Source organism: Lolium rigidum, chromosome 1 (assembly GCF_022539505.1).
Source record: "Lolium rigidum isolate FL_2022 chromosome 1, APGP_CSIRO_Lrig_0.1, whole genome shotgun sequence".
NCBI classification, from domain to species: Eukaryota; Viridiplantae; Streptophyta; class Magnoliopsida; order Poales; family Poaceae; genus Lolium; species Lolium rigidum.
Genome location: NC_061508.1, coordinates 103,832,458 through 103,852,251, shown reverse-complemented (window position 1 = coordinate 103,852,251; position 19,794 = coordinate 103,832,458). Strand labels below are relative to the sequence as shown.

General features: G+C 42.4%; 2 protein-coding genes across 2 annotated transcripts; one reads left to right on the top strand and one right to left on the bottom strand.

Annotated features, from left to right (window-relative positions):
* The first annotated feature begins 1,392 nt into the window (after positions 1-1,392).
* Positions 1,393-3,947, top strand: LOC124705657 (peroxidase 55-like). Its single transcript, XM_047237391.1, has 3 exons — positions 1,393-1,735; positions 2,967-3,158; positions 3,246-3,947. The coding sequence occupies exons 1-3, from the start codon at positions 1,502-1,504 to the stop codon at positions 3,819-3,821; spliced, it is 1,002 nt and encodes a 333-aa protein (XP_047093347.1). The 5' UTR covers positions 1,393-1,501; the 3' UTR covers positions 3,822-3,947.
* A 313-nt stretch (positions 3,948-4,260) lies between these two features.
* Positions 4,261-8,940, bottom strand: LOC124649685 (plant-specific TFIIB-related protein PTF2). Its single transcript, XM_047189279.1, has 5 exons — positions 7,115-8,940; positions 6,261-6,368; positions 6,009-6,166; positions 4,913-5,032; positions 4,261-4,778 (listed from the first exon to the last, which is right to left on the bottom strand). The coding sequence occupies exon 1, from the start codon at positions 8,938-8,940 to the stop codon at positions 7,192-7,194; it is 1,749 nt and encodes a 582-aa protein (XP_047045235.1). The 3' UTR covers positions 4,261-4,778; positions 4,913-5,032; positions 6,009-6,166; positions 6,261-6,368; positions 7,115-7,191.
* Between the last annotated feature and the right edge of the window lie 10,854 nt (positions 8,941-19,794).

The following is a 19,794-nucleotide window of genomic DNA, read 5'->3' as shown; positions in this document are numbered from 1 at the left end:
TCCTGACTTTGTACGGTGTGTTGACGCTTTATTAATTTAAAGCAGGGCTAAGGCCTTCAGTTTAAAAACACATACATGCGTTTTTCTGTGCATCGGCAGAGTCATCCTTTGAATCCGAAAAGTTTGTCTTTGCTTTACTAAACGATCTGACTTTAGTAATGTACTAGACATATTACATCAGACCGGACAAGAAGATGCAAGAAAACCACATGAGTGACGCGTCATACACACGCTACAAATTTTTAGATGAAGTTAAAAGCACATGATAGTTGGGCATCCGATAAGTGAAAGTTAGCGAGCTATTTGTAGGAGATTCTATTTTTCGCACGTGGCATATTGTGGGATAAATCATTTTTGACGAGAACAGGAGCTTTGCTTTATGCATTAAAGAAGGGGGAGTTGTGGGACAAATCTAAACTTGCCATCAGGTACATTGACGGGCAAAAGTGAGTTTATGATCATTTGTAGATATTGGCGCTAGTTGCTCAGTTGTAGATCAAACAAAATATGCTCATTTGTTATGATGGCAGTGATTAAAATAGTTAAATGGAGTGTGTCGACTAAGGGCATGTTACATTGGTTCAGACAGATAGTTATGCTAGTTCATGTTAGACAATGTATATAAAGTTATCTATTTTTAGACATAACTATATGCAAGAAGAATTTTATCAACTATTTAGAACTTCACACCTTTCCTTGTCATGACCATTGTACGTAAGTATTAATTAAGTCCCGATTCATTTTACGAATTTGTACATACATGCATTTAAATATTCACAATGATGTAATAAGTTGCTAATAAAGTGCAAAAGAAAAACATACGGTCTATTTCTAAAGTTCAGAAAAATGCAAATTTTTGCACGGATCTCAAAATCTGATCGAAAATTCTCGACGTCAACTGAGACTTGACAAATTCCCAGCCTGAAGGATTAACAAAACCGATAATTAAAGTAAATCCACCGGGAGAAATCCAAAATCCACAGGATCACATAGACAAAATGGCACATGAACCGAGATCCGTTAGAATTCTCAGCTAGATGTTAGCAAGCATATCTCAAAAAACTAAAACGATTAGCTAACAACCAAATAATTTTTTGGACAAATGTATGCATTCCACGAATGATGGATGTCTGCTTTTCCACTAAAAAGTATGTATGCTGCATAGCCTGCATGTGATGAGAACACCTATCTGACGGCTGCCGTCCGCCGAGCCGGCAATTCCGGGATCGAAGCCTTAAACTGGGGTCAAGCAACCTGCCTAGGTGAAATCATGAATTGGACCGGCCGTTCCCTCAACGAGTTTCACAATATTTTGCCTATTGGGACATAGGAGGACCACTATAAAAACCTCGCTCTCCCTCCCTGCTCTCACCACACCGATATCTCTTCGTCTTCATTTCTCCTCACGGGTTCTCTACTCCTCTCGTGTCCGCCCGGTGTCTCCTTAGAGGCCAGCCTCTTCCCCTCCATATCGACCACTGCAGCTTAGGACCCATACTCCATGGAGAAACAGAGAAGAAGCATGCTCGCTTTAGTGGCCGTGTCCTTGCTCGTCGCAATGCTGCCGTCCAGCCAGGCGGCATACGGCGGCGACGGCTTGTCAAAGGACTACTACAGCTCGTCGTGTCCCAAGCTGCTGTCCTTCGTGAGGGAGGAGGTGACGAGGAAGAAGAACGAGACGGTGGTCACCATCCCAGCAGTGCTCCGCCTCTTCTTCCACGACTGCTTCGTCAACGTGAGTTCCATTGCCAATCCTGCATCTGCGGCTCGAGCATTTCTTGCTTTGCTTGCTAAATCCTTCATATGCGGTTCTGTTTGATGATTATAGTATGCCACCAGTTGGTTCATCTTACTGATTACTTTCGGATCCTTCATTATTCAACAGTTCCTTTGTCAGTTCCAACTGTTTTTTATTTCAAAAAAAAGTTCCAACTGCTATTCAGCTTCAACTTGTTATGCTTTGGAATAAGTTCTTGCTCTTCTCTCCCCTCGCTTCGTCAAGAAGCTAGCCATCTCTGTACTTTTCTTTTGAAAAAGGTGTAAAGCGGCATGCTTTCTAGTGACAGCCTTTGATCCATCATGTTAATTCCTATCATCAGCAAATGGGCATTTTTCTCTGAGGAGTTCAGAGCTTCAGATCATACTACAGTACTACTGTACTACATTAGAAACAAAATTAGGATTAGTTAAAACCAAAAGGAATTAGCTACTTGCATTGTTTAGTGGGAGCCATGGAGCTGGAACAACTCGATCGCCTCGCGTGGTCGTCGGTAGCGACAGCCTATGCATGTGGCAGCACGACTTTTCAACTGCTATCCTCATTATCAAATTGTAGCAATGTCGGATCTCTTTCCTTCTCCCCTCTGCCCTCTCGTGATCATAATCATTTCACCTCAACGTTGTTCGTCACAGGAAAAACATTAGTCCTGCTAGTGCTTAAATCTTCAAAACTACTCTACCTAGAGGTGCAGTGTGCCGAGCATTCTGTAGCTGTATTAAATTTCAAATTATCTCTGCATTGTTTCAGCTGTCTCAGACTATCAGTTCAAAGCTGTGAAAAGAAAAAAGATTGAAGGCCTGTCGTGCGCGCCTAATGATGTTTAGTGGCATTCATTAGCTGGCATGGCATCCCGCCTTCTTTTCCTTTCCTTTATTTATTGCCCCACTGTTTTGGGTTGACCTACATAGGATGCAGGCCCGTGAGCCCATCCCACCTGAGGACATGATAGTCTAAGAATCAAAGTAATAACTTAAAACGGGATACACATACAAACTGATTTTTATGGAACCTATAAAAAACCCTATGATGCATTTCTGTTACTCCTATATGTTGGTCAGTTGGTATACATACCAGATACAGAGTTCACAGTTTATAGGTGCTTCGTCCATGTTCACGTTTCATGCTGTTGCAATTTAAACAGTGACCATGATTAAAATACTTCTTTTGAACTCATCTCCAACCACAGGGCTGTGACGCTTCAGTCCTAATAGCCTCTCCCAACAACGATGCCGAGAAGAACTCGGAGGACGATGACTCCCTCGCCGGCGATGGTTACGACACAGTCAACCGGGTCAAGGCTAGGGTCGAGAGGGAGTGCCCCGGCGTGGTCTCCTGCTCCGACATCCTTGCCCTCGCCGCCAGAGACGTTGTCAGCCTGGTAAGAAGCACGACTCCACTCTACTACTGACTACCGTTTCGTTTTCGCCGTCCTTCGGTTCTGAAACACTGTCCAATTTGGTTTCAGGCAGATGGCCCATACTGGACTGTGGAGCTCGGGCGCCGTGACGGCCTTGTCTCCAAGGCCAGCGACGTGGAGGGCAAGCTTCCTGGCCCTGACATGAAAGTCAAGGAGCTCACCGCCATCTTCAAGAACAGCGGCCTGTCCCAGTGGGACATGGTCGTGCTCTCTGGTGCGCACACAGTCGGGTTCGCCCACTGCACCCGCTTCTACAAGCGGCTGTACAGTTTCAACAGCACCCACGAGACTGATCCGTGGTTCAACCCGGCCTACGCGCAGCAGCTCATGGAAGCATGCCCGCGCAACGTCAGCGCAACCATTGCCGTAAACATGGACCCCGTCAGCCCGATCAAATTCGACAACGAGTACTACACCAACCTCGTCAACGGCTTGGGCCTCTTCACCTCTGACCAGGTGCTCTACAAGGACAATGCATCACAAAAGATAGTGCAGGAATTTTCCGCGAACCAGACAAAATTCTTCGAGGCGTTCACGGAATCCATGATCAAGCTGGGGAGAGTAGGGGTGAAGACTGGAAACAGTGGAGATATCAGAAGAGACTGCACTGCCTTCAACCACTAGATGACTGCTTCAGCAACTGTAATTCAGATGTATTGTTTGGAGTTTGACATGCATTTACCTTTCTTAGGGGGATTTGATAGACATATACTGAGTTTGATTCTTTTGCATACGGTTTCCATTGCTTTAGGGATTTTTTTCTCCTTTTTGTTTTTTCTTTTTCTCATTTCGGCTTATTGTTTGTGGGTGCATTTTTGTACAGCCTGAAGAGTGTAATGCCATTGAGGATTATCTCTTGAAAAAGAAATTTAAACTGATGAATAGGACAAATTAAGGGAAACGGTATTGGCTTGTGGTTCTCTTCTTTGTTTAGAAGAAACCTTCTGATTCAGTCTGTTTAAATGCATGTCTATCAGTATGAGATATTCATCTGTGATATAGGGACGTCGAAGTAAGACAAGATTGATTAAGCCATTTTAAGAACTTCAGTATTATCCCCAACAAGTAGTAAGAAATAAGAACAATAAGACATGTTGATGCACAACAATGAAAATGCGAAACTAACCGTTCGACTTTGCAGAAGTTTAATCACGGCCAGTGACTGGAAAAAGTCCTTGCCTGAAGAGGCGCCAATCCATGCCTATGATAGCCTGAAGAGGATCACCAGAAATAAACTATGCAAGTTAAAGCTGGAGGTGGCAACTGGAATAGATTTCTGAAGACTGGAGAGCGTCCGAAAACAACAGCTCATAGAGAAAATTATAGTGTAAAACATACAACGTGAATGAAGCCATCAAGTGCTAGCACAAAATTTCTTGGTGAATACAGAAAAGAATAAAGCCATTTAGCTAGAATATCATGGAGCTAAAACCATGACAATCGATTGCTTCTTGCAACACAATACACCAGAACATGAGAGTTAACATGCCATGCATATACCACATCTTAAATGAAGCTCTAACTCTCCCCATAGTCCAAATCAGTGAGTTCCTGAAATCTTCAGATGCACCATTTACTGGTCTGTATTAGGAACATGCCCGATATGTCAAAGTGTGCAAATAAAATATCTGTTTGAGAGGGCACAACAACCTTTGAAGACAACAAAATGTAAGATAAAATGTGTGAGTATCCAAGCCTCAAAGCTTGTAATATACCTTTCAAGACCATTTTCAAGCAGTAGTTCCAAACAATATCTGTAGCAATAGCTAAGTGCACTCTCTGCAGATCGGTGATACTTGAGAGCATATTTAGGCCCCACTGTCTGGATGGTTTCCCTGCAAAACAAGTTGATAAACATGATGACACAAGAATAGGAAATATACAGAACAATTATCATCCTTGAGTGCAAGACATGTACACTCTGCACTGATATCTTTTACAGCAACTAAAACGCGACGTTCAAATTTGCACTGTGAAGCAAGCTGCAGTCAAACTGCAATAAGATTTACAGTTCGTAATGCAACATGGTTCATGAAACAAAATAATTAGCTTGACCATATTATGGCTGGTCTATGGTAAGCAAGTATTGTAGTTGTAATGGCTGGTCTGATGTTGACAGCCCATATGGTCAGCACATAATGGGCATTTTGCGCCAAATAAATATTTGGCTCTTCGCACTAAACTGTCACGTCTGTAGGTAATTAAGTATTAAGTATCATCAATTTTCTAGTGGTAAATACATCAGCAAAATAGTATTTCCTTAGCAAAAGGAGGCCCAGTTAACAGCAACAATCTCTGAATTTATTCGAACTCCAAACTTACAGAAACATATTACTCCACCGATTTCTCTATGAACTTACCAACTAGAAGTCTCCCAGTTTTCAGAATGATTAACCAAATAAAACACTGCGATCAATTTCGGGTAATATCGGACACATTGTTCTAAAATAAGAAGGGATGGTCTACCTGCATTGCTGTAGCAGTCATGAGACGTTGTGCATTCAGCACACTTTGAACTAAAATATTACAATGTAAAGTAATAGGCCCACTGAGATATGTAAGCATTAGTGTATGCTTCGATTATATGTTTAATGTCTGCAAGCCAATTGTTGAGTTACACTCAAAATACCTTACTAATTTGGTAGTCAGTTTCAAAGCATAGTACAAATAGAAAAGCGTACATTTTAGGAATTAGCTCTGCAAGAATAATTCTTATGGGGAAATAATTGACCATCATGAGTTGAAAGAAAAATAGAGAAGCTTTAATTGACCATCATGAGTTGAAAGAAAAATAGAGAAGCTTTGACATACATTCCACTGCCCATCGGCACAAGTTTTTTGGCAAAAAAATTCAATACCCATGTATAGTACTTCCTGTCGTCGGCAGCTGCAGCTGAATCTTGTGGATATTTTGCCTACCAAAATCATCCCATTTTGTTGAGGTCATCATTTAAGTGGGTTTGCTGGGGCTGGCGAAAGAAACGAGGTTACCTTCGGAGTATAATTTACAAATAAGCCATCGCATAAATCGAAGAATGGCGCTTATCACACAGTAGAAAATACCATATTACTAGATCCAGAAACATCAGCATGCATTCCCTTGGTTAGATGATTGACAAACTCTTTCAGGTTATCGATGAACTGAATGTCGAGTTAAACCTCAATATTGATCTGAGAGATAATTCAATATCAGCAGCAGACATATCTCCTAAAACAGCAACACAGATCAAATAAAAATATTGCGACAACTAAATTATTCCATAGTTTTGGGTCTGAGAACATTTAATCAGATCCCATTTGCATGAGGATCATGTTTTCAAGGCCTTTTCAGTAAGTACTGTATCACTTCAGAACTCAAAATTCAAGGCACAACTGTAACTTGTTCTGTATGAAACTGAAGTTAGAAGGGACAAACGGCACACCATAAACCGATTTCAAATTGTGTGCCACCAAAACACATATTTCTTAATTAAAGTAAATCGACCAAGACATATTCTCATTTTGGGACTTCAGAAATGATGCATTCATAGTAGTAGAACGACAAGGTTAATGGCGAGTCTAAATAATAATATGTCATTCATAAGCTGTACAGCAATGTTGAGCCCTACCAGGTATTATCTTCATAAGCAGTATAGAAAAGTACACAAAGTGACACATCCCCAGTTAACTATGCAATCAAAATCGCTGGGGACTGTATCAGTACAAGTGTCCAATGCATTATATCTGTCTGTTTTTACCAGGAGAAAAACAGAAAGCCTACCGTGTATTAGCATTCCCTATTACGATATGTTGTTCCCACAATCAGCTTGACAGAATTTCCAAAAATGCAAATAGAGCGAAACCAAATCTGGTGAGCCAGACATCAAAATGGAGATTCTCTATAAAAAAAACTATGCACAATTTAGAATAATGACAACCTATGTTCATGAAGCAATTCAGTAACCAAATTCTAAAGACTGGAGACGCCGCATCACCAAGTTTCATCTGTCTCCACTTATGAAGTGAAGACATGCAAATCCAACAATCTTTTGTAATGGCCTTGTTCTATCTCTGCTTCATTTGCACCATGTAACAGCAGGAGCTCGATAACACAATCTTCCCAGTCAATACCATTACATGCGCCTCTTTTCTGTCTCTTCCTCCCACAGTCAGGAGCATTTGAGATCTCTGCCAGATGGTTTCTGTGAGTGACATGATCCATGGCAGGATCTTGTCTCTTTTGCCTTTTCTTGATATTTTTTTTGGGTGGACAGGCATCTTCATTTCGAAGAGCAGATGGCAAACCAGTTGTATTTTTTTGGGGTGGACAGGCATCTTCAGTTCGAAGAGTAGACGGCAAATCAATTGTACTTGCAGTACGAGCAGCAGGAGGGTTCCTAATTTCATCGATCCGACACTTGGCAGCTTCAATTCGTGCTCTCCTCCGTTTCTGCAACTCCAGTCCAGCAGTAAACGATGGAGGAGGTGCATCATAGCCAATGTCAATATCTGGTACCTCCTCAAGGGGCATGTTCTTGGCCCAGCCATTACCCAGCGAATCCATCCACGGCTCCAGGTCCAGCCCTCTCTTCCACCGCTTCCTCCTGGTAGCAACTTTGCCAACCTTCCCAAGTTCCTTTAGCTGAGCGATCCTCTTTAAGACGTTCTGGTAAGTATCTGACATGCCTCCCTCCGAGATCTTGAGATCCTCTGATTCTTGCCCAGAATTCTTGAAATCCAAATCATCAGCATCCAGGGGAACACTCTGGAGGTACTTGGACTCGTCCTCGTCGACGGTTGAGTACACCTGCACAATGCTGGCAATGTCTGGAGCGAAGCTCTCCAGAAACTGTTCCGAAGGGTCTGACTGTGACCGCATCTCCATGAGCCGGAGAAGCAAGGGCGCGTTCAGAAGCAGGTTTCTGGCATTGACGTCGGCACCCCACGGAAGCTGCTTCTGCGCCACACGCACCAGCGCAGCAACGAGCTCCTTGTATCGGAGGCGGCTGGTGTAAGGCACCGCCGGGATCTCCAGGGCGATTTCTTCCACGGACATGGAGGTGACCCCGTTCAGCTCTGCGGCGAAGGCGATCACGCCGGCGACAACAGGCTGTGGGTGCCGACCGGTGGTGAGGGACCACTTGGAGGCGCAGCGGAGGAGAAACCTGGCTTGGGAGAGGATGTCTTCGGTTTTCTCGCCTGCGGCTTCCCTGAGCTTGCCCGAGTACTCCACGGCGCGTTCGAGCGCGGCGGAGTAGTCGAAGGACGGGAGGGGAGGGAGGGAGAGGCGGGAGGCGATGCGGGACGCGAGGTCGGCGAGCGCGAACGTGGTGCAGGAGGCGGCCGCGGCGGCCTCGGCGAGGGAGATGGGAAGGCGGTGGCGCCGCGCGACGAGGAAGACGCAGGCGGCGGCGAGCGCGGGGAGGAAGGCGGTGCCCGGGGAGGCGAGGGCCCCGTCGGTGGCGGACTGGGCCATCTCGAGGACCTCCCGGAGGAGCGTGGGCGAGAGCGAGAAGGGGGCGACCGTGGAGGTGATGACGTCGGTGGCGAGGTAGAGCTTGCGGTCGAGGTAGGGGTTCTCGGAGCTGTAGACCTGCTTGGAGCTGCTGAAGTCGAGCTGCCCGTCGATGGTGAAGGTCTGCTTGTGGACGAACTCGCCGGCGCCAGCGTCGTGGACGCGGCCGCAGGAGGTGCAGACGAGCGCGCCCGAGTCCGGGTCCGAGACCACCGGGCCCTCGCCGCACGACCAGCACGTCGACGCCATCGCGCGCGCGCGACCGGCGGTTGCGGCGGCCGGCGCGGCGGCGGGTGAGGGCAGATGCGGAGGGCGGCGGCGGCTTGAGGGGGGAGAAACGATGTGGGGATTTCGATTCGAAGCCGCGCTCCGTCACGAGTTCGTCACGGCTCGAACGGCTTTGAGGGGTGTCACGCCGTGAACCGACTTAAGGTTCGAAATATGTTTTCCAAACAAAGAAAATATTTCTGCGTTACTCCCTCCGTCCACAAATAAGTGTACATCTAGGTTTTTGGATAAGTCAAACTTGTTTAATTTTGACCAACTTATTATCAAAAATTATACGCATATGTGACATTAGATTACTATATTATGAAACTATATTTCAAGGTGGATCTAGTGATACTAATCTAGTGTCATAAATACTGCTACTTTTTCCTAAATAAATGGTCAAATGGAATAAAGTTTGACTTATCAAAAAACCTAGATGTACACTTATTTGTGTACGGAGGGAGTATGTACTGGGAAACTTGGAATCTACCAAAAATTCAACTACAGTAGGAGTACCTAATAAAGATCATGTTTGATTGTAAAAAAAATATAGAGATTTATGTACAAAATCGGAAAAGCAAATCAGGAAGCATTTCAGCTGACATCACAATGGATAGGTCTTTGGACTTATGTGAGCGTGTATGATTTTTTGTTTCAGTATGTTCAAGATCTACAGAATGACGGTTGCTTTAATTATGATTTCATTTCTAAAATTAATCATAAAAAGTGTTCCTTCAATGTTTTTATAGGAGCGATTGTGTGGGAGGAGGTGTTTCTGGTCCCGAGCACAAATGAACTCGATTTGTGGACCACGCAATTCATCTTGGGATGTGTCCCGCCAGGTCTGCTAATGTCAGATACAGCGTGCAAAACGGAGTGGAACAGTCCGATACTAGCAGGATACCACGGTGTGCGATGCGACGGGGCTTGACGGAAGTGTAGTGCAATCCTGGCCTAGCTTGACGAGAGTCAATCTGTTTTGGTGGTACATGTTGGGTATTTCCCTGTTCCTATGGTACAGAATCTGTGCGCGATGAATGCTGAGAAATTGGAGGTGCTTCGCACGCATTGTGGTGTGGACGGCGCATGACTGCTCCTGGATCAAGGAGGCGCCATAGGTGCCTGATGATCATCTGCAGGGTGGGGGCTTGCGACGTGGCCCGAAATCTGCATCGACTAAAGTGGCCGGTGCCGCGGCCTGGAGATCCCCTTGGAGGACCTGCACGCCTGATGGAGCACCCGATGGAGGCTGCAACTGAATGGCTTCATCCACGATTAGATTGGGGCGGATTCGATCAGTTGGGTGGTGCTGCTGCTTCACTTGGGCGCATGGTAGAGCAGCCTGGATAAGGTGCCGATCGTGTTCCTGCCATTCGATGAACTTGGTAGCCACCGTCACCGTCCTGTAATGAATTGCTTGATGGATTACAACGCGGGACACAGAAATAAAAGTAAGCAATCGACGATGAGATCTGGTGAGCGCCGACGGAATTAATCCTTATACATGTGGAATCACACACTGAGACACCAGGACGGGTTCCGAGACCGTAAATCTGGGTAACGATCTCCTCGCCGCACCATGGGAGGCACCAGAGGGTGGATCTGCTGGATGGGGTAGTATCTTGTGTTCGAAGATGAGGACGACATGGTAGTGCGTTGAGGGAGGAGGACAAATCGGAGATGGTGGCGATGGAAGACGATGGGGATAAAAGTTAGGTGAGGAGAAGGGCCTATGGGAGAAGGAGGATAACCGCTGCAGCGCTGCTGGAGTAGATTGACGGACGTGTTGTACCAGTTACGGACGTCGGGCTAAGTTGGCTTCAGTGCGTGCACAGACGTGAGCCAAGGCACAGTAGACGTTTCAATAAACAAATGGCATACATCGTATAATACAGAGCGATACCTCCAACCTCTGCGCCAATGGATGGTCCAGAAAACAGGTGCATCTTAGCTCGAGTTCAGATAGGCATTTCCGCGATTGTGTGTACGTACGTTTATAGAAGTAAATGGGTATACATATTTATAGACGTATGCGTCTGTAATATGTACCGCAAAAACAAATAACGATAGGTTGCAGCCACTCTTGTTGAACAGAAGGCGATAGGTATGATGCGGCCGTCGCAGTTTAGGGGGAGAGATGGAACTTCCGTACCTAGTCGTATCTATGAACAACAAAAATCTACTTCAACAAGTATAATTAATTGGGAAAATTGGCTAAAAGTTGGTCAATCTAAGATCATCTACACAAAGTTGATTAACTATTGGTAAAATACGCATTAGGAGCTTGGTAGCAAATAAAGATCAACACTCAGCCGCCCCCTCCAATTATATCATTACGTTGAAAGACAAAACTATCTCTGATTAGTGAACGGAGTTGCACACAAAATGCTCGCTAGGCCATTTTCGATCAACTAGATCATAAATCTCCATCGCGTGCGCTTGCTGCTAGCGCAACACCCGGCGGCATCTCAATCAGTACGACATCCACCATTTGCCAAAGTTCGTCCACGACGCCACCCCTAATTCATGCATATTTCACGGTTACTAGTGAGTTGCAACTAGATTGGTATTGCTTCATATCTGCGACTTAATCATATTGCTTTAGCCTAAGGAAATTGGAGGAGTATATAAGGCTCACATCTTTCTCCTTAGGCTGGTTACTCCTTTTCCATCTCTCTCCTCCAATGTGAACCTTTAAAATTTGTCCTTCCTCTTTTTCATCCTATGCTTGTTGAATCTTTTTGAGGGAAAACTGAGATAAGATCTAGATCTATGTTTCCAGCAGTCAATATCCTCTCTAAGTGAGGGTAGACATCGTAGATCTAGATCTTGGATTTCTTTGTGTGATTTTATATTTGTTCTTCATCTCTTATTCTCTCAATAGCTTTTGTTGTTTTGGTGGAATTTGAGAGCGGGAGATTTGAGCATCTTAGTGGTGTTCTTGCCATTTCATTTGGTTCATCGGTTTGAGTTTTTGTGGTGATACGTGGAGGTGAAAGTTTGTGAGTATGAGCTTGTTACTCTTGGGTCTTTGGACCCTAGACGACTTGATGATCTTAGTGGTGTTCTTGGGACCTTCAATTAAGTTGTGGAGGTTACTCAAGCGTGAGGCCTTCGTGCCGATTTCTTGGGAGCCTCCAATTAAGTTGTGGAGATTTCTCTAAGCTTTGTGCGGGTTTGTGACCACCCTCAAGGATCACTTAGTGGATCAAGGATTTCATTTTGATGGGAAGGGCTCGAGAATACATTGAGGCCTTTGTGGCATTTGGAATGCTTTGTCCTCCACAGTGCTCCAACGGAGAATAGCACTCGCAAGAGTAAATTGTGAACTCCGGCTACATCACCGTCTCCGTGTCACCTCGGTTATTCCTATACCCGAGCTCTTTACTTATGAATTTTACTTTTGTGATAACCTTTGTGTTTGAAGTTATTTATCTTGCTATCGCATAGTTGCTTGTTTTGCTTAGCATAATTGTTGATGCACATAGATGAACTATAGTATATGTAGGTTTTGTGCTTGATAATTTAAAGGTTAATCGTGAAAGTTTTAAACCGCCTATTCACCCCCCCACCCCCACCCAGGCGGCATCTGTGTCCTTTCACCGTTCATTACGCTCTAACACCCACCCTCATGTCTATGGCCGCAATATATATTTTTATTACTTTTCTTGGGTATTGAAGCCTCAACTCTGGTTTTAATTTGTGTGCACCTAACCAATTTACCCATCAGTCTTAACTGGGAGACGATTGGTCATTACACTTAAACACTCCCCTCACGTCTATGCTTTTTTTTTGGAAGTATTGACGGGTGCAGCGGGGGAAGGCCAGAATAAGTATTTTTTAGTTGCATTTCTTTGGGTATTGAACCTTCAACCTCCGGTTATAAGTTGTATGCACCTAACCATTCACCCATCAGTCCAAACTGAGAGAGAGGGGGGAGGCGAGGGTCGGTCATTACACTCTAACAATTTTATCAATGGTCAATCAAGTTTGGGTAGATAATCCAAGGTTAATGAACTTTGGGTAAATAATCAATTTTCCCTAATTAATTAAGCTTCTGCTAACCAATGCAATTCAACTTATAAGATTTAAGTAAGAAGTTTCCATTCCGAAAATGATCGGCAGAACCTAGCAACACGCGAGGATGAAATCTTATTGTTCATTACTTCAAGATCAGTGTCATACGGAGTATTCACCAAGGCTCATGTATTTATCATGCATGTATTTAATCAACCATTAATGTTTGTAGCCCCACTACTGCATGTTGACTTACTGCATGTAATATCCCAGGTATTGGGGTTACAAAAATAGAGGAAACAGATGTGTGCATTGCATTCATGCATAGAAAATCTGGGGAATTTTCGCGCTTTAAAGTAAAACAGATCCACAAGAATCGAAGTTTCACTTGACCTTGGTGGAATTGAAGTAGCTCATCAAGTCAAGCACTACAAACCTCAATGTGACTCTGATAAAACCTTGTTTTGGGTAGAGAAGATTTGATCTAAGGGGTTAGATCAAATGGAACTAATAATCAAGACAACAACACTTTACTCAATGATCAAATGCTTGATCTTATTCAAGATCACAACATGATATTCCTTGCCATAACATATGAACATCCATTTAATTGGAAATCAAGTAAAATAAATGAAGAAACTATTCTTCACTTATCTTTTCCATGTCCTAAGAATAATCTATGATCCTACCATGGAATCTCATGGTATTCATTCCACTTCCACATTGGAATTATAACAAGGAGATCCACTCAAGAAATATATATTCTTCCCTATTCCAAATAGTTAAGCATCAAACCTAGAGAGGTGAGAATTCTATTATAATTAATAGAGAAGCAATGGCAAACCTTGGATATAAATATCTATATGATCACGACATCATCTTCAAGAGGAACCCTAGGATATTATTCAAGACCTTCCCTAGAGAGATAATCCATTCATGTTAAACATAGATATTGGTGACTACATAATTATCTTTAGAGAATAACCTTGGGTTAAATTGAAGTCCTTCCCAAATGAGAGAGACCATTCATACTAATCCTAGTTCTGTTTATTTATGAATAAAGGACAACCATTGAACTAAAGCATTAGGTTGTAAAACATTTCCCTTGGAATGGTGAGATAACCTAATATCACATGGAATAATATCATATCCATGAATTGATAAAGTAAAGAGGGGATTATTTCAACATAGATAGTCAAGTGGAGTTTTAGACTTAATATCTATTGAGATATTGTGAGTACACCATAAACCCTAGAATAACCATTCCTTTATAAGAGAGCCCAAGCTATAGTGTTACACTCAAGTAGTTGAGGCAACACTTGAATGTGAGGGAGAGAACTATTCTTATAACCAGATGATTATATCATCAGTGATTAAGTAGACCCTAACATCTCAGACATTCTCCTGGGATATAAACTTTAGAGGCAACCATAGTAGTCTCATTCAAGAAGGTAAATTAGAAGTACTATACCCTAGTTGATCAAGACAATGCCTGATCATGGAAGTGAGAAACCTATTTAATGAGAGATACTTTAGGAAGCCAAGCCTTGAACACTATAAATTGAGTGATGATCCTAAACCCTAAGAACTTGAGATAGAGATATTAAGAACAAGTTGATCATGCCTAATCCATGATCATGCTCTTGAGATATGTAAGGATAAGTTAAACCCTAATAGGATAACTAGATATCATTCACCACATGAAATATTAGGGAGGTAACTAGTAAGCAACTCTAGGCTTATATCCCAACCTTAACTTGTGAATCACTTGGTGATCATAAGTACAATTCTACCACATCTACATTCCACCTATCCTTCACTTAAAGAACCTAAGAGAACTTTAGAGTCAAACTCTATACTTTATATGATTAACAACTAATCATCATTAGAACCAAAGTTAACTATAAAAAGAACCATATCTACTTTAGTTACTTTAATAATGTATTAAGTATAACAATAGGGGAATCAAATAGAACCAATTCTCAGATCCTTAGTAACTAGAGGAGTGATACGTCTCCAACGTATCGATAATTTCTTGTGTTCCATGCCACATTATTGATGTTATCTACATGTTTTATGCACACTTTATGTCATATTCGTGCATTTTCTGGAACTAACCTATTAACAAGATGCCGAAGTGCCGATTCTTTGTTCTGCTGTTTTTGGTTTCAAAAATCCTAGTAAAGAAATATTCTCGGAATTGGACGAAATAAAAGCCCAGAGGCCTATTTTTACACGAAGCTTCCAGAAGACCGAAGACGAGACGAAGAGGGGCCACGGGGTGGCCAAACCCTAGGGCGGCGCGGCCCCACCCCTGGCCGCGCCGGCCTATGGTTTGGGCCCCCTGTGCCGCCTCTCGACCTACCCTTCCGCCTACTTAAAGCCTCCGTGACGAAACCCCCGCACCGAGAGCCACGATACGGAAAACCTTCCGGAGACGCCGTCACCGCCGATCCCATCTCGGGGGATCCTGGAGATCGCCTCCGGCACCCTGCCGGAGAGGGGAATCATCTCCCGGAGGACTCTACACCGCCATGGTCGCCTCCGGAGTGATGAGTGAGTAGTCTACCCCTGGACTATGGGTCCATAGCAGTAGCTAGATGGTTGTCTTCTCCCCATTGTGCTATCATTGTCGGATCTTGTGAGCTGCCTATCATGATCAAGATCATCTATATGTAATTCTATATGTTGCGTTTGTTGGGATCCGATGAATAGAGAATACTTGTTATGTTGATTATCAAAGTTATGCTTAAGTGTTGTTTAAGATCTTGCATGCTCTCCGTTATTAGTAGATGCTCTGGCCAAGTAGATGCTTTTAACTCCAAGAGGGAGTACTTATGCTCGATAGTGGGTTCATGCCTGCATTGACACACGGGACGAGTGACGAAAGTTCTAAGGTTGTGTTGTCTTTGTTGCCACTAGGGATAAAACATTGATGCTATGTCTAAGGATGTAGTTGTTGATTACATTACGCACCATACTTAATGCAATTGTCTGTTGCTTTGCAACTTAATACTGGAGGGGTTCGGATGATAACTCGAAGGTGGACTTTTTAGGCATAGATGCGGTTGGATGGCGGTCTATGTACTTTGTCGTAATGCCCAATTAAATCTCACTATACTCATCATGATATGTATGTGCATTGTCATGCTCTCTTTATTTGTCAATTGCCCAACCGTAATTTGTTCACCCAACATGCTTGTTCGTCTTATGGGAGAGACACCTCTAGTGAACTGTGGACCCCGGTCCAATTCTCTTTACTCGAAATACAATCTCTTGCAATACTTGTTTTTACTGTTTTCTCTGCAAACAATCATCTTCCACACAATACGGTTAATCCTTTGATTCAGCAAGCCGGTGAGATTGACAACCTCACTCTGTTTCGTTGGGGCAAAGTACTTTGGTTGTGTTGTGCGGGTTCCACGTTGGCGCCGGAATCTCCGGTGTTGCGCCGCACTACATCCCGCCGCCATCAACCTTCAACGTGCTTCTTGGCTCCTCCTGGTTCGATAAACCTTGGTTTCTTTCCGAGGGAAAACTTGCTCGCTGTGCTCATCATACCTTCCTCTTGGGGTTGCCCAACGAACGTGTGAAATACACGCCATCAAGCATATTTTCACGGCGCCGTTGCCGGGGAGATCAAGACACGCTGCAAGGGGAGTCTCCACTTCTCAATCTCTTTACTTTGTTTTTGTCTTGCTTAGTTTTATTTACTACTTTGTTTGCTGCACTAAATCAAAATACAAAAAAAAATTAGTTGCTAGTTTTACTTTATTTGCTATCTTGTTTGCTATATCAAAAACACAAAAAAATTAGTTTACTTGCATTTACTTTATCTAGTTTGCTTTATTTACTATTGCTAAAATGGCCAACGCTGAAAATACTAAGTTGTGTGACTTCACAACCACAAATAATAATGATTTCTTATGCACACCTATTGCTCCACCTGCTACTACAGCGAGAATTCTTTGAAATTAAACTCGCTTTACTCGAATCTTGTTATGAAAGATCAATTTTCCGGAATTAGTTCCGATGATGCTGCTGCCCATCTTAATAATTTTGTTGAACTATGTGAAATGCAAAAATATAAAGATGTAGATGGTGATATTATTAAACTAAAATTGTTCCCTTTCTCATTAAGAGGAAGAGCTAAAGATTGGTTGCTATCTCTGCCTAAGAATAGTATTGATTCATGGACTAAATGCAAGGATGCTTTTATTGGTAGATATTATCCCCTGCTAAAATTATATCTTTGAGGAGCAGCATAATGAATTTTAAACAATTAGATACTGAACATGTTGCTCAAGCTTGGGAAAGAATGAAATCTCTAGTTAAAAAGTGCCCAACCCATGGACTGACTACTTGGATGATCATCCAAACCTTCTATGCAGGACTAAATTTTTCTTCGCGGAATTTATTGGATTCAGCTGCTGGAGGTACCTTTATGTCCATCACTCTTGGTGAAGCAACAAGGCTTCTTGATAATATGATGATCAACTACTATGAATGGCACACGGAAAGAGCTCCACAAGGTAAGAAGGTAAATTCTGTTGAGGAATCCTCTTCCTTGAATGATAAGGTTGATGCTATTATGTCTATGCTTGTGAATGATAGGACTAATGTTGATCCTAATAATGTTCCATTAGCTTCATTGGTTGCACAAGAAGAACATGTTGATGTAAACTTCATTAAAAATAATAATTTCAACAACAATGCTTACCGGAACAATTCTAGTAACAACTATAGGCCATATCCTTATAATAATGGTAATGGCTATGGTAATTCTTATGGAAATTCTTACAACAATAATAGGAATTCACCCCCTGGACTTGAAGCTATGCTTAAAGAATTTATTAGTACACAAACTGCTTTTAACAAATCTGTTGAAGAAAAGCTTGGCAAAATTGATATTCTTGTTTCTAGAGTTGATAGTCTTGCCTCTGATGTTGATCTTTTGAAATCAAAAGTTATGCCTAATGAGAATTATCATAATAAAATTGTTACTACAGCAAATGCCATTCAAGTTAGAATTAATGAGAATATAAGATTAATGGCTGAACTGCGTGCTAGGTGGGATAGAGAAGAAAATGAAAAACTAGCTAAAGAGAAGAATATAGCTAAAGTTTGGACTATTACCACCACTAGTAATGCTAATGCTACACAAGTTGCTGCACCTCCTACTCATACTAATAAAAGAATTGGTGTTAGCAATGATTCCACTTCTAATGCAAAGCGCGAAAAACTGCCTGAAACTGCTAAAACTGCTGAAACTGCTTGTGATAAAGCTGCTGAAATTTTTTCCAACATTGGGGATGATGATCCCATTGCTTTAGATTATAATGGTTTGAATTTTGATGATTGCCACATCTCTGAAGTGATAAAGTTCTTGCAAAAACTTGCTAAAAGTCCTAATGCTAGTGCTATAAATTTGGCTTTCACGCATCATATTACAAATGCTCTCATAAAAGCTAGAGAAGAGAAACTAGAGCGCGAAGCCTCTATTCCTAAAAAGTTAGAAGATGGTTGGGAGCCCATCATTAAGATGAAGGTTAAAGACTTTTATTGTAATGCTTTATGTGATCTTGGTGCAAGTATTTCTGTTATGCCTAAGAAAATTTATAATATGCTTGACTTGCCACCGCTGAAAAATTGTTATTTGGATGTTAATCTTGCTGATCATTCTACAAAGAAACCTTTGGGTAAAGTTGATAATGTTCGCATTACCGTTAACAATAATCTTGTTCCCGTTTATTTTGTTGTCTTGGATATTGAATGCAATGCATCTTGTCCAATTATATTGGGAAGACCTTTTCTTCGAACTGTTGGTGCTATTATTGATATGAGGGAAGGTAATATAAAATATCAATTTCCTCTCAAGAAAGGTATGGAACACTTCCCTAGAAAGATAATGAAGGTACCTTATGATTCTATTATTAGAACAAATTATGATGTTGATGCTTCATCTCTCGATGTTACTTGATACACACTTTCTGCGCCTAGCTGAAAGGCGTTAAAGAAAAGCGCTTATGGGAGACAACCCATGTTTTTACCTACAGTACTTTGTTTTTATTTTGTGTCTTGGAGTTGTTTACTACTGTAGCAACCTCTCCTTATCTTAGTTTTGAGTTTTGTTGTGCCAAGTTAAGCCGTTGATAGAAAAGTAAGTACTAGATTTGGATTACTGCGCAGTTCCAGATTTCTTTGCTGTCACGAATCTGGGTCCACCTCCCTGTAGGTAGCTCAGAAAATTACGCCAATTTACGAGCATGATCCTAAGATATGTACGCAACTTTCATTCAATTTGAGCATTTTCGTTTGAGCAAGTCTGGTGCTATTTTAAAATTCGTCAATACGAACTGTTCTGTTTTGACAGATTCTGCCTTTTATTTCGCATTGCCTCTTTCGCTATGTTGGATGAATTTCTTTGATCCACTAATGTCCAGTAGCATTATGCAATGTCCAGAAGTGTTAAGAATGATTGTGTCACCTCTGAATATGTCAATTTATATTGTGCACTAACCCTCTAATGAGTTGTTTCGAGTTTGGTGTGGAGGAAGTTTTCAAGGATCAAGAGAGGAGTATGATGCAACGTGATCAAGGAGAGTGAAAGCTCTAAGCTTGGGGATGCACCCGTGGTTCACCCCTGCATATATCAAGAAGACTCAAGCGTCTAAGCTTGGGGATGCCCAAGGCATCCCCTTCTTCATCAACAAATTATCGGGTTCCTCCCCGAAACTACATTTTTATTCGGCCACATCTTATGTGCTTTTTCTTGGAGCGTCGGTTTGTTTTTGTTTTTGTTTTGTTTGAATAAAA

Bases quoted from the DNA above. Each gene is read 5' to 3' on its own strand.
- LOC124705657 (XM_047237391.1), top strand. From the start codon at position 1,502: ATGGAGAAACAGAGAAGAAGCATGCTCGCTTTAGTGGCCGTGTCCTTG. The intron at 1,736-2,966 runs GTGAGTTCCATT...CTCCAACCACAG, and splicing joins TCCACGACTGCTTCGTCAAC to GGCTGTGACGCTTCAGTCCT. The intron at 3,159-3,245 runs GTAAGAAGCACG...ATTTGGTTTCAG, and splicing joins CCAGAGACGTTGTCAGCCTG to GCAGATGGCCCATACTGGAC.
- LOC124649685 (XM_047189279.1), bottom strand. From the start codon at position 8,940: ATGGCGTCGACGTGCTGGTCGTGCGGCGAGGGCCCGGTGGTCTCGGAC.